General features: G+C 40.9%; 1 protein-coding gene across 1 annotated transcript; it reads right to left on the bottom strand.

Moving 5' to 3' along the window:
* Window positions 1-79: 79 nt before the first annotated feature.
* Window positions 80-14,365, bottom strand: grap2 (GRB2-related adaptor protein 2). Its single transcript, NM_001140435.1, is given in 9 exon segments — window positions 80-1,267; window positions 1,597-1,713; window positions 1,959-2,054; window positions 2,439-2,628; window positions 5,680-5,799; window positions 5,924-6,015; window positions 6,251-6,386; window positions 8,229-8,303; window positions 14,145-14,365. Coding segments are annotated over 7 exon segments (870 nt in total). The 5' UTR covers window positions 6,329-6,386; window positions 8,229-8,303; window positions 14,145-14,365; the 3' UTR covers window positions 80-1,090.
* Window positions 14,366-14,721: the final 356 nt, after the last annotated feature.

The raw sequence follows: 14,721 nt of genomic DNA, 5'->3' as shown, positions 1-14,721 counted from the left end.
GGGTGCACAACATTTTGTTATGGGTTTTATAGTAAAGACATCATTTAACTGTAAAAATAAATTATCTTTTAATGTGCCATTTTTGTTTAACCTGTAATCTTTATTTAACTAGGCAAGTCAGTTAAGAACAAATTCTTATTTACAATGACGGCCTGCCAAAAGGCAAAAGGCCTCCTGTGGGGACGGGGGCTGGGATTAAAATGGACACAACAAGTCATGATGTTTTCATCTGATTGTCAAACAATCACTTCATAAAGTAGCATCCAAACAACTTTCCTTCAATTTGCAAGTGACAAACTATCTCACTGGAGATTATGCAATTATCCTAGTGAGCCAAACAACGCCCCTCTGTCTTTCTATATGGTTCCAATGTATCTGAATCTGCCTGGCCAAAAAGCGTATGACATGCCATACTCTGTTTGATTGCATCAGATACATTGTCTACACATACATGTCTTCTGCCTCGATGACAATGTCAGTATAACAAGCAGCACTTGTCTTTTGACTAAAGAAATGCATTAACTTACAACATTTTTCTGTTAAATCTTCTTTCTTTCTTTTTATTTTCACTGGTTGCGTTAATTGCACATTTCTCTGCCCCACTGTGAAAGTACCTCATTGATACAGCTTAATTACAATGAAAGTCAAATTTGCAATCATATCGTGTGAAGCAATGCATGGGAACTCTGTCAAGGTGGAATAGTCCATTATTATAAACCAGTTGTGGCGTCTCATGCAGAGACATTATTGGAGAAAAAATAAGATTACTAGTATTGTATTATTATGCCCAGCTCACAAGGCACCTTGATGATGTGAGGCCAGAGGCAATTGCCTCTTCTGCCTAATGGTAAGTCCACCTCTGCTTATAAATCAATGTCATTTAGGTATGTCAATTGTATCATGCTGAGCACCAGCTTTAAAATAAAAATAAATGTGTGAGCATATGTTAGCAGAAATCATATGTGAACCAATTTCTTTTTAGTCCTACTGTTTGGGCTGCTGAAGTTTCTGTGTGTTGGCCGACTCTTATCATCACAGTCCATATGATTGGAGATGTCCAAAGAGCGACTTCTCTCTCTCTAAGCTTTCCTCATAATGGTGTGGTATAGTTGGCAGGGAACAGACCACTTTTACCCCGCAATCTTCCTTTCCACCACGATGGATCAGAGTGATCCAAAATGTCAATGACATCACCTGCACGGAAGCCTAGCTCGTCCCCTTCCTCCGCTGTGAAGTTGTACACTGCTTTCACCTGTATGACTGCCCTCTGGTACACACACACACACACACACACACACACACACACACACACACACACACACACACACACACACACACACACACACGACACAGACACACACACACACACACACAGACACACACACACACACACACACACACACACACACACACACACACACACACACACACACACACACACACACACACACACACACACACACACACACACACACACACACACACACACACACACACACAGACCTGTGTTAGATAATAGTTGGCCATAGGAACCAGTAATTTCAACGGACATCAAGGATGAGCCCCCATTTACTGACTATAGTAGGCTTACTGTACCTGTTGATGAGGCATGGTTTCAGATGTCCTTTGGGGGGCTTGGAGAGAGGTTAGGGGGGTGTTTCTACCAGGGGTGCCTATGGTGTGAGCCCTCTCCTCCATCCCAGGTCTCTTACTCTGGAGGAAGAGAGGAGAGAGGTTGAACTCAGGTCAGACTCTAACCTTTAAACCAACATACAGTATGTCTCAGAATCACAGTAAAACATTACAAACCCAATGAAATCAAATAAAAGCAATGACATGGTTTTACATGACCATGGTACATAGCAGCTTCTGAAAAACCGACATGATTCAAAAGACTGCATTGCAGGTAGTGTAGGTTTGTACTTTGGGGTGAGTACTGTGGGGTGAGTGGTGTTTACCTGCTGACTGTGAGGAAGATCTGAGGCCCTGCGGTGTGACGTGGCTGCAGTAGGGGCCCCATAGCTCCTCTCCTCAGGTAGACTCCCCCTCTTCAACTGACAACAGAAGGATGTGGACAGGAAAGGGTTAATAAAGGCCCAGTGCAGTCAAAATGTAGTTTTTATATCATATTGTACAACAGACGATGAAACTAACAAAACATTTGATCAGTGTTATTTCCTGATAGTTGCTGGTTGAAAGTACAATCTACACAGGACCTTATAATCAGCAGGTTTGATTTTCCATGATGACATCACCATGCGGTATATTGGTTAATAGACCAATACCATTGGTTAATTGACCATTCTGGTGCAATAGCTCACTGATTTCAGTTCCTGTATCTGTGCTTGAGATACAGGGACACGAGTGGGAAGTCAAGAAAGGGAAGGAAGGCTTCACTAAAGAGTTGATTGAACTGAGATAATATACGGCTGAAATACCGGTTGGGGTGTGGATGGGCTCTGGTCATCCCGGCTACCGTCTCTAAGGTAGATGTCCCGTTGCTTGGAGATGGAGGTGTTCTTGTAGAAGTCCACCAGCTTGTTGAGGGAAGTGAACTTCTCTGACCACAGGAAGTAGTGGCCTTTGCTGTCCTTCATCACTTTGAAATGCTGCACGTCAAACTCATGTCTGAGGGGAAAGTATGGTTTTATATATCAGTGAAGCATGTCACAACACAACATCTGGCCTCTTAGTCACATACAGTACAATGCAGGTTTAGGGTCAATTCCAATTCAATTCCAGTCTATTCAGGAAGTACACTGACATTCCAATTCCAATTATTTTCAATGCTTTTCAATGAGGAAGATTTGGAATTTGAATTTGGTTTAGTGTCTGAATTAATTGGAATTGAAATGGAATTGACCCCAACCCTGGTTGACACTGCCTGGGACTATTTTTATATGAAATTTGTGTCGATTTGTGATAAGCATGCCCCTGTGAAGAAATTTAGAATCAGTGGAAGGGACAATCCCTGGTTTTCAGATAACTTGACAGAATGAATTACAAAGAGAAATATCTCTTGGGCTCAAGCTAGACATACAAGTGCTCTTGTTGACTGGGCCTCCTTCAGAGCGCTAAGAAACAAATACACAGGATTGATCAGGAAGTCCAAATCAGATGACTATTTAAATGCAGTCACAGAGAACCTAAACAAACATACCAAGTTCTGGAAGCTATTTAAATCAGTGTCAGGTTCTAATATAGCCTCTAGCCTTCCTGACCATTTAATGATGGATTCTAATGAAGTGAAGGATAAAGCCCATATTGTAGGGGTTTTTAACAAGCACTTCATATCTGCTAGTTCAGTTTTTGATAATGGTGGGGCCCAGGCCTCTAATGTAAGCTCTGTTAAGTCAACTATGATATAGGCCCTCATGTGAACCATTTGATCTTTGAGCCTGTTTCTTATACTGAGGTCTATAAAGCACTAAAGGCTATAGACACTAAAAAGTCTGCAGGTCCAGACAACTTGGACCCCTACCTCTTAAAGATAGCAGCTGGTATTATTACTAAACCTGTGGATCACATTTTCAACATGAGTCTCTTGACCAATTCCATACCCAGCATTTGGAAATCAGCTTATGTCCTCCCGCTGCTAAAGGGTGGAGATCCCTCAGATGCTAAAAACTATAGTCCTATCTCTAAACTCCCTATCCTGGCCAATGTCTATGAATCCCTAGTGAACTCACAGTTAAAAAACGTCTTAATTGAAAAGAACATACTGAGCGGTGTTCAGTCTGGCTTTAGATTGGGGCACAGCACCGCAACTGCAGCTATGGCAGTGGCAAACGACATCATTAATGGATTTGATAAAAAGCAACATTGTGCTGCTCTGTTTGTGGATTTAGCAAAGGCCTTTGATTCAGTTGACCATGAATTGTTACTAGCTAGACTCAGAAACATTGGTCTCAGTGAATGGGCAGTAAATTGGTTTAGGAACTATCTTTCTGACAGAACACAATGTGTATATACTGACAATCACAAGTCTAGCTTTCTTGAGATTAATAGAGGTGTGCCCCAGGGTTCCATGTTAGCTCCTGTGTTGTTCTCAATTTTTATTAATGAATTTGGAAATGGCATGCAACCAGCAAAGTTACATCTATATGTAGATGTTACAGTCATATATTCATGTGCTCCTTCTCTGGTTCAGGCTGTTGAAGAGCTCCAGACTACTTTTCAGACACTGCAGGCCTCCCTTTATGGTCTTAAACTGGTCTTGAATGTACAAAAAACTAAATTCATCACCTTTACCAGAGCTAGAACTCTGCCAGAGAACGTTAGCATTGTCACATCTGGTGGCTTATCCATTGAAAAAGTGTCATCCTACAAATACCTAGGTATTTGGTTGGATGACAAGTTGTCCTTTAAAGTTCATGAGGATAATCTTGTGACAAAGCTTAAATTGAAATTGGGTTTTTATTTTCGTAATAAGGCTTGCTTCCCACTTATGGCTAGAAAGAATCTTGTTCAAGCCACTTTTCTCTCTGTCATTGATTATGGTGACTTGTTGTACATGCATGCAACCTCCTCCGTCTTACAGAGACTGGACTCTGTTTATCATGCAACCTCCTCCGTCTTACAGAGACTGGACTCTGTTTATCATGCAGCCTCCTCTGTCTACCAGAGACTGGACTCTGTTTATCATGCAGCCTCCTCCGTCTTACAGAGACTGGACTCTGTTTATCATGCAGCCTCCTCCGTCTTACAGAGACTGGACTCTGTTTATCATGCAGCCTCCTCCGTCTTAGAGACTGGACTCTGTTTATCATGCAACCTCCTCTGTCTTACAGAGACTGGACTCTGTTTATCATGCATCCTTGCGCTTTATTACAAATGCCAAGTCACTCACCCACCATTGGTAGGTTGGGCCTCACTTTATATGTGCAGAAAGATAAATTTGTATGTGTTCATCTACAAAGTCCTTTTGGGTAAACTCTCTCTTTACCTCTGTAGTCTGGTCTCCTTCACCACCAGCAGTTACCATACCCAGTCCGCTAGGTGGTTGCTACTTAAAGTCCCCAGGACATTCACAGTATCAGGCAAGACTGCCTTCTCTTTTTGTGCACTAGACGCATGGAATAGTCTACAATCCATGCTTCATCTAGATATGTTAGTGCCACTGAATGAATTTAAAATATTGATGGGAGACTTCTTTAGGCTGGATCATGTTGTTGTATTGTTGTATGTTTTAATTATATAATGTATTGAATGTTGCTGCCTTCTTGGCCAGGTCTCCCTTGAAAAAGAGACTCTGGGTCTCAATGGGCTTATCCTGGTTAAATAAAGGTTAAATAAAGGTTAAATAAACAATGATAGGATGTGATGAGTTATGATTCAAACAATTGAGTTGTGTCCTGTCCTATTCCATAAATCCAAAATCAACTGTTTCTCTGGTGCAGTACTTTCATTGTCCCCTGCTGGCTTATGTTAGATATTGCAAGGAAAAGCTGCACCAGTAATATCAAGTATAGCCTACAGAAACGGAACTCTTCCCCTGGCTCATAGACATTTCATGAGAAATGGAGGGAGATTTTGAAAATGTTCACAGATGAGTTTTGCAGGTTAACATGTTACTACATTTTACAGAGTTCATGCGGTGCAAACTCTACCCCCCCTAGGTACTGTTTTGTAATCAGTGAGCTCCCTGTAATATCCTGGCCTGAGCCTACACCAACCCACCTGACAGAGATGGAGAATTCTCCAGGGGAGCTCTGACTGCCACGGATCAGGAATCCCCCCACCTCCCTAGACATCAGGAGCTCCTCAGCAGAGCTGCGGCTTGCCGTTTCCTTGAACCAGCTGGACAGAGAGAGATACAGTATGCAGATGTGGCCATACTGTACTTACTGTAAGCATACAAACTCATGTTGTATGTGTGTGTTGAAATACATTTTACGGATGAGAATGAGTAACTTTATTTCACCTTGGGGTTTGTCTCTCAATGTAGTTTTGGGGCACAAAGCCTTCCTGTCCATGCAGCTCTGCCTTAAACCACTCATCTTGACTACCTAGAATCTGATTAGGGAACAGAGATAAACAAAAGCAACAGAGCTCACTGTTTAGGTTTAATATTCCAGCAGAATACAACAGTAGAACTTTGTGTGTAGAATTTAGGAATTAGATTAGTGGAATGTGTCTTTAAAGCCAAGTCCCACACTCAGTTGTACTACTGCCATTCTTTAGTCTTACTATGGCTCACTATTCTGAATTGTAATGTGTCTCCTCCCATTCTCTCTCAGGTCATACTCACTTTCAGGATGTCTCCCTTTCGGAAGCTCAGCTCATCCTCAGCCGTAGCATTAAACTCGTACTTTCCTCTGGCTTCCATGGCGAGAGGTGGAAGGGTCAAAGAGTTGGAATAGGGAGGCAGAAGGACTGCAGTCGGTCTATGGAATGAGATGAGTCAGGGAGAGTTGTGGGTTGGTAGGTTCAAAGTAAGCAAACTATACAGTGCAGTCAAAAATGTTATTTCCTGTGTTTTAGATATATTTCGACACTGAGGTTGGAATAATACAGTGAAATTGTGAAAATGCTGATAATGCCATTTTTGTGTACAGGCTGTTTAAAAAGACCGCCTGAAATAACCTGTTTTGGTGGGATGGAGTTTTGGCAGTAAATTAGTTAATAGACCAATATGAAAGAGAGTTCCAAACTCTGTGCGGGACTAATTTCTTCATTCCATCCGCACCCGCAGCTTTTGATACCGCACCCGCCCCCTCCCGCTGGCTCTCTGTCCGACTCCCACCCGCTACTGCAAGAACGTGTCCCGAACCCAACCGCAGTACCGCAATGTTACTTCAGGAGTATGTGACGCAGCTCACTTGCCAGCCATGGTCCTAGCAATTGTGTGCCCTATATAGGCAATATCAAAATGAGCAAAAAATAACCTAAGAAATAAGTTAAATTACCAGAGATTCTCACGTGGCCCATTATATTAGGCTATCGGTGTTACTGGGCTATATCAGCCAATAGGCTAGACATAGTTTGAAGAGAGCAGTTGGAGAGAGAGCAGACACTTTCACTTCCTCTTGAGAAACGTTTTATAGCTTACCTTTTAGGAGTGGGACAATTTTCAGACAGAGATAAAAAATAAAAGGTGATCAATATGTATTTCTAGGCAATGTAAACTATAGCCTAATCATATTTAGGAAGTTAATGTCCTTGGAAAGATAACTGCCCCCTGCTTCTCCTCCCATGCATAGGCTATAGCTTACTATTTTAATTGAGACTACACACACCTGATCATAGCCACAGGAAGTATGGGTGCTGAGAGTGCTGCAGCACCCCCTAAAAATAATTATTATTTAAAAAAATGCAAAAAATAATGTTTTACTCGTCCTGTATTAAAGACCGATATAGCTGTCTGTAGCATTTTCAAAAAAATATTCTCATCCCCAAAATTGTCTGTCTGATCGCCAGCTTCCACCTGCAGCATGAACAATTATAACCGCGCCTCAATGATCTCTGTCAGACCCGCAGCCCTCTACCTCTTTGCCAATAACAGCTATAGTTTTCAGTTTTCTCCTCCTCACTCAGACTACTCCCAGAGAGTCCTAGCTTACTTCTAGCTAAGATGCTATTTTGTTTCTTTTTGACCATTTTACTTTAAAAAAAATCCCAGTATGGTACTTCATTGTTAATCAGAAATGATTTGATATTGAGATGAAAATGGCTGCATTAGACCTTTAAGTCCTTAGCTTCTATAAACTCCTATAAGGAACATAGGCCTACAAAAAAACACTGTTTAAACAGCTTACTGTATACTTGTATTTTAGGTCGACATTGCCAGTAACTTAACTCTGGTGGGGTAATTCTGCTGAGGTGGTGCAGTGATGGTTTGCAAAATACAATAGTTACCAGCCTAGACTAGACTATGCTGTACATTCTGTAATCTGTGAATATTGCACCTGAGGCTGTAACAGCCATTGCATGGAGGAAATACATTCAGTGGGATAAAACGCGAGAAAAAACCATTTGAAATGGAGGAGATGACATAAGAGGAGTTGTGCAATAAGAACACAGATTTAGTTTTAAAACCCTTTGGTTCGGTTGTATCCTTCTGAACACAAGCCTAAGTCTAACTTTAGATAAATATATCCCACTCCTAGCTATGAAGTTTAGATATGGAAAATGAGAAATAAAGAAATGAGGAAACTGTAAAATAATTTTGGAAAATAATTTTAAAATGGAAGCAAAACAGAGAAAAGTTGTCTGAGCCAGACACTTACCTTCTGTCACGAAGCTGATGAGAGAACAAGTATGGTTTTGGTAGTTCGTAGCATTCACCATGTGTTAATGTTTACCTACGGGATACATAAACAGACATGAGCATGGAGGAACAGACAGAAGAGCGAGTCAGAGGAGGACAAACAACATCAGGAGCTGTCCATTTCCCCTTTCAATTAAGTAAAAAAAAAACGGCATAATTTTTAGAGATTGAAATCTCATGATGGTAATTATCTTTGATGTTCAATTTGCTGCTCTCCCACGTGTGTGTGGTTGAAGGGGGGTCTGCAGTGCATGCTCCAAAATCACATACATTATCCATCCCCAGAACCATAGATACACATGATTACATACAATTTCATAAATCTATCCCAGCCCTACCTCTCTACCTATTCAGCCATCAGACACCGGAGGGAGCCAATAACAGCGCTGTAGTATCAGCTTCTATTGCTCACCACGGCTCCAATCCTGTACCCTGATTAAAACTCCTACTCTGCAGTAAAAGACCCCTTCTGTTCCCCCTCTCTGTCTTATTCAGAGCGGATATGAGTTAGGGTCGATAGATGATAATGAGAATCATTCACAGAGCTCTACTAAGCCGGATGGAAGGCCGCATAAACAACATGAGGACAACTGAGGATTAAATTCAATTACATGTAGAAAGTTGTTTTAACTATGTGTGTTTCTGTCAGACCCAGATGTATCTCTCTCTCTCTCTTTCTCTTTACCAGACAGGAACTATTCATTAATCCAGAGGAGGAAACTCTCCTCTGTCTCTCTCTCTAAAATCAACACAACATATTAACTTATTGACAGTAATAGCTCACATATCAGTTTAATAGAATTGTTTTATTTAAATGTAACCTTTATTTAACTAGGCAAGTCAGTTAAGAACAAATTATTATTTACAATGACGGCCTACTCCGGCCAAATCCGGACGACGCTGGGCCAATTGTGCACCGCCCAATGGGACTCCCAATCACTGCCAGATGTGATACAGCCTGGATTCGAACCAGGTACTATAGTGACACCTCTTGCACTGAGATGCAGTGCCTCGGACCGCTGTGCCACTCAGTAGCCCACATATGATAACAAGAGTCTTTCTTCTTGGAGGTTTGGATGAGTAAGGAGAAGGTCAAGGGATATCACCACACATTCCATTGACATAAATTTAACAAATTGTTTAATCTAAATGATTCCCACTTCAGTTGAACCATGTGTGTACACAGAAGTGCACTCAATCTGTGTTATCTAACTCCTCCGCTCCATAAAACCATGTACCGTAAACACAGTAAAACATGCATGCAGCCAAACAGGCACTTTAGTTTTAAATCACTTACCTCTCCGAATGGCTCTAATGTTTTACTAATGAATGGAACTAATGAAGTGAACCTCCTGATTCCATTGCAGATTAGCCCTCATAAACATTATCAATATAACTCTGACTTTTGATTTTAGATAAAACATATCCCAGCAGCTTGCTGAAAAAGCGTGTACATAAACTGCATACATCCAACAAATCTCAAAATACTGTCAACTGCACTGACGAGAGAGATATAGTAAGGTAAGACACTACACTGACGAGAGAGATATAGTAAGGTAAGACACTACACTGACGAGAGAGATATGGTAAGGTAAGACACTACACTGACGAGAGAGATATGGTAAGGTAAGACACTACACTGACGAGAGAGATATAGTAAGGTAAGACACTACACTGACGAGAGAGATATAGTAAGGTAAGACACTGCACTGACGAGAGAGATATAGTAAGGTAATACACTACACTGACGAGAGAGATATAGTAAGGTAAGACACTGCACTGACGAGAGAGATATAGTAAGATAAGACACTACACCACTAAACCCCTTACCCCACCCCAATGAGCATAATAAACCACTGATAAAATCTATGTAAAAAACACTGGTCAAATACATCCCACAAACTACTTAATCATTCTGCTGTCAGGACAATTCTGCTATTACACAGCCGTGAACACACACACAGACAGACAGAACCTCGTTGTTGTCACTCTAGAGCCCTCAAACTCAACTCTGGACCTCAAAGCCAGTTCCACTGCATTTGTTCATTGTTCCCCTCTAATTATGGACTGATTTAGACCTGGGACACCAGGTGTGTGCAATTAATTATCAGGTAGAACAGAAAACCAGCAGGCTACGTACCTCACAGGGTAAGAGTTGAGTGCTCTAGAGCAGGTATTTGTACGCGCAATGCCGTCGGGGGTATGCCAAATAAAAATGTGATTCACATTTTAAAAAATTAAAACAAATATTTGTTTTTCTTCACATTTTCAAACAGTCTATTTATATTTTCCAACGGGGCTATACATTTGGGTGAAGTTTCTTTCTCGCCTGAGTAGCCTCGTTTCACTGCCAAAAATAAAATGAAACCATCTAGTGTTCAGCGAAATAACAACACAATGTCAAATACAGGTAGCCTAGTCAAATAATTAACATCCAATCACATTAACTGTTACTCTCTCATTGGAATTCCACTAACGGTCCGTATGTAGCCAAACGTAGCTGCTGCTCATGTTGGTATCTGTACTTATGGCGCAAAACCATGACAGGGAGACATAGTGGAGTGGTAAGCAGTTGCTCCAGATGCCACTTGGGTCCACTGCAGCATCCACCGAGAGGCTCTTGCTGCCAAGGGAATGCCTGACAGCTTGAAAGATGTTTTGGACACTACAGTGAAAATGGTTAACTTTGTTAAAGCAAGGCCCCTGAACTCTTGTGTATTTTCTGCACTATGCAATGATATGGGCAGCGACCATGTAATGCTTTTACAACATACAGAAGTGCGCTGGTAATCAAGGGGCAAAGTATTGACACGTTTTTTAAATTGAGAGACGAGCTTAAAGTTTTCTTTACTGACCATAATTTTCACTTGTCTGACCGCTTGCATGATGACGAGTTTCTCACACGGCTGGCCTATCTGGGTGATGTTTTTTCTCACCTGAATGATCTGAATCTAGGATTACAGGGACTCTCTGCAACTATATTCAATGTGCAGGACAAAATTGAGGCTATGATTAAGAAGTTGGAGCTCTTCTCTGTCTGCATTAACAAGGACAACACAGGTCTTTACATCATTGTATGATTTTTTGTGTGCAAATGAACTCAAGCTTACGGACAATGTCAAATGTGATATAGCGAAGCACCTGAGTGAGTTGGGTGCGCAATTACGCAAGTACTGGATTACACAAACAACTGGATTCGTTATCCCTTTCATGCCCTGCCTCCAGTCCACTTACCAATATCTGAACAAGAGAGCCTCATCGAAATTGCAACAAGCGGTTCTGTGAAAATGTAATTCAATCAGAAGTCACTGCCAGATTTCTGGATTGGGCTGTGCTCAGAGTTTCTTGCCTTGGCAAATCGCGCTGTTAAGACACTGATGCCCTTTGCAACCACATACCTATGTGAGAGTGGATTCTCAGCCCTCACTAGCATGAAAACTAAATACAGGCACAGACTGTGTGTGGAAAATGATTTAAGACTGAGACTCTCTCCAATACAGCCCACCATTGCAGAGTTATGTGCATCATTTTAAGCACACCCTTCTCATTAACCTGTGGTGAGTTATTCACAATTTTCGATTAACAAATAAGGTTTTATATTTAAGATGGTTAAATAAAGAGCAAAATTATTGATTATTATTCTATTATTATTTTGCCCTTGTCCTATAAGAGCTCTTTGTCACTTCGGTCGGGTTGTGACAAAAACTCACACTCATTCTTATGTTTAATAAATGTATTGTATAGTGTGTGTGTGGCAGGCTTACAATGATGGCAAAAAACAACATTGTAGAGTGCGCTGACCCTGGTGCTAGAGGGGGTACGCAGCTGGAGGTTGAATGTTTGAAGGGGTACGGGACTATAAGAAGTTTGGGAACCACTGCTCTAGAGGATGGAAGTCTCAAACATGTAAAACAGTAACAAAACAGTAGCCGAGTCCCCTGGGAAGAGACAGTGCAGAGCAGAGGGGATCTACTCTAGTAACATGTCACCTAGAGCTCCCCTGGTACAGTGACCTGGGTGAAGGGGATCTACTCTAGTAACATGTCACCTAGAGCTCCCCTGGTACAGTGACCTGGGTGAAGGGGATCTACTCTAGTAACATGTCACCTAGAGCTCCCCTGGTACAGTGACCTGGGTGAAGGGGATCTACTCTAGTAACATGTCACCTAGAGCTCCCCTGGTACAGTGACCTGGGTGAAGGGGATATTTGCAGTGGTTTCGACTCTCACTGCCCACATGAATTTTAGCTGTATTTTTTATGCTCCCAACTGTTTTTTTTCTTAGCACTTTTGTGCCTCCTCAACAGCCCAGTAGGTTGTTATATAGTCTTGTGGGGCCAAACATTCCACCATTAGTCAAGGAAATAGGATTATGATGTCTTAAACAGATATCTTTATTAAATAACGGACATTGTAGAAGTGGTAAGATCTATTACAGAGTAGCGTGCATCATTTTCTTTGTTGGACATGTTAGAAATGGTACGTTTTATAATTAAGGATTTACATTATGCAAAGCCTAACTATGTGAAAGCACTAAACATTTCTCTACACTTCACAAATCAGAGATTAGTGAGGAATGTGCAGAATGTGTTTTTGAGAGTAACTAGGACATCCAACTACCCAGCACTGAGGAGAACAGCACTAGACAATACTGTATATACATTTATACATATCCATCCATTCTCAATTATGGGAAATCCAAATTCAACAAGTTCTATATATTTTAGTTAACAACAATTTACCGCCATGTAAAGCATTGAAAGATCCAGTGATACTGTACTGTTTGTAATCTATTTGACACACCATAGTAGTTCACACTATGCCAATTAGACTGACATGGCTAGCCTACTATGATTGAATCGAGGACCTTGTTTTAGCAAATAAACAACCCCAAAAAAACGTTAACTTATAAAGCTTGTTCAATAGTGAACCTGTCCTCTTCAGTGGCTTTCTATTTTAACCGAGTTTCATATCAAAACAAAACACATTATGAACATACTTCCTCATCACATAAATACAACTATTGTTGAACTTATCTCCTACTACTCATAAATTACCACATCCCAGAGGAGAAGCCATTTGACCTTGTAGAGCACTGAGCACACAAACCAATAAGGAAAAAACGTTCAAACAAAAAGCTATTTCAAAATACCTTTCACATCACCATGGCATGGTTTGTTTTCAAGTTTGTTTTCAAATAATTTAGCAATAATGAAAATGTTTCAACTGTTAGGTCAAATATAATATCCTTGTTGTTATACATTTATAATTGCATTGCATAATATGGTAACACGTTTTCTCATAGCCTACTTATGTGCTCCAGAACTATATTGCATATCCTTTTCACCAATGTCTGTGGACAACTGTTGGTTACTGGGAACAGTTACTGCTTGTATCAAACAGGTAGTTAAAGTACTCTATGTGGAACTTCTTTCAATTGTCCGGTTAGTTGCCATAGATTCAGAATCTAAAAGATTTCCAACAAATTATAGGGATACCACTCTTGAGAGAGAGACAGTTCTCTAACCACTAAACAGCAATGATTCACAATTCAGATGAGAGGAAGCTGACTAATTATTATAATGAATTACATTACAGAAAAAGTGAAGTGGGTATGACTGTAACAGCTGTTCCTAAGATTAGAGAGAGAGACTTCGATGACTATAAACCAGTCGCTGAAGTTGAATGGATTGCTCTGCAAGCAGTGTCTTCAAGCCAGCATGACATTATAAGAGGTTTGGTCATTTTGGTGACATGATTTGGCTACCCATATAACAGTGGGTATATTACATTTACATTGATGGTTGCATCACGTATGTAAGAATAATCAAGCTTTCTGCAAATAGGTAAACTGTATATTGCAATATGATATGTACCTTTACTTCATGTGAAGAGCCACGCGTCACAAGAGGTCGGGAAATTTACGCAGCCAGCCAGGGCTTTGCCAACTAGATCATAATTTCAGTCAAAATTTCGCAAGTTCGCATCAAAAGGAAAACGTCATATTCGTAAAATCATAAAGGTTAAATAAAACAAATCCGTTAAAGACTGTTTACTTCCGCGTCCTTTCATTGAAGTATAACAACGCGGAGACTTTCGAGTTCCCTCCCCAACACGCACAATAGCTGAATGTCCCACGGCGGAGATGAACCAGTTACTTGCACTTAGTTAGAGACCGCCTCTTTTCAAAAGGAACTTTTGGACTTTACCTCAAAACTGCAGATGAATAGAACAGATCATTTTCAGAATGTGACAATAAATAATAAAGGCTTATGCACTTGGTTAGATACCGCCCTTTTTCAAAAGGAACTTTTGGACTTTACCACAAACATTCTGAGGCACTGCATTTCAGTGCAAGAGGCGTCACTACAGTCCCTGGTTCGAATCCAGGCTGTATCACATCCGGCCGTGATTGGGAAGTCCCATAGGGCGGCGCACAATTAGCCCAGCGTC

Source organism: Salmo salar, chromosome 03 (assembly GCF_965601325.2).
Source record: "Salmo salar chromosome 03, fSalSal1, whole genome shotgun sequence".
In the NCBI taxonomy this organism is placed as follows: domain Eukaryota; kingdom Metazoa; phylum Chordata; class Actinopteri; order Salmoniformes; family Salmonidae; genus Salmo; species Salmo salar.
The sequence above is the reverse complement of the archived record's forward strand: the minus strand, read 5'-3'. Positions and strand labels throughout refer to the sequence as shown.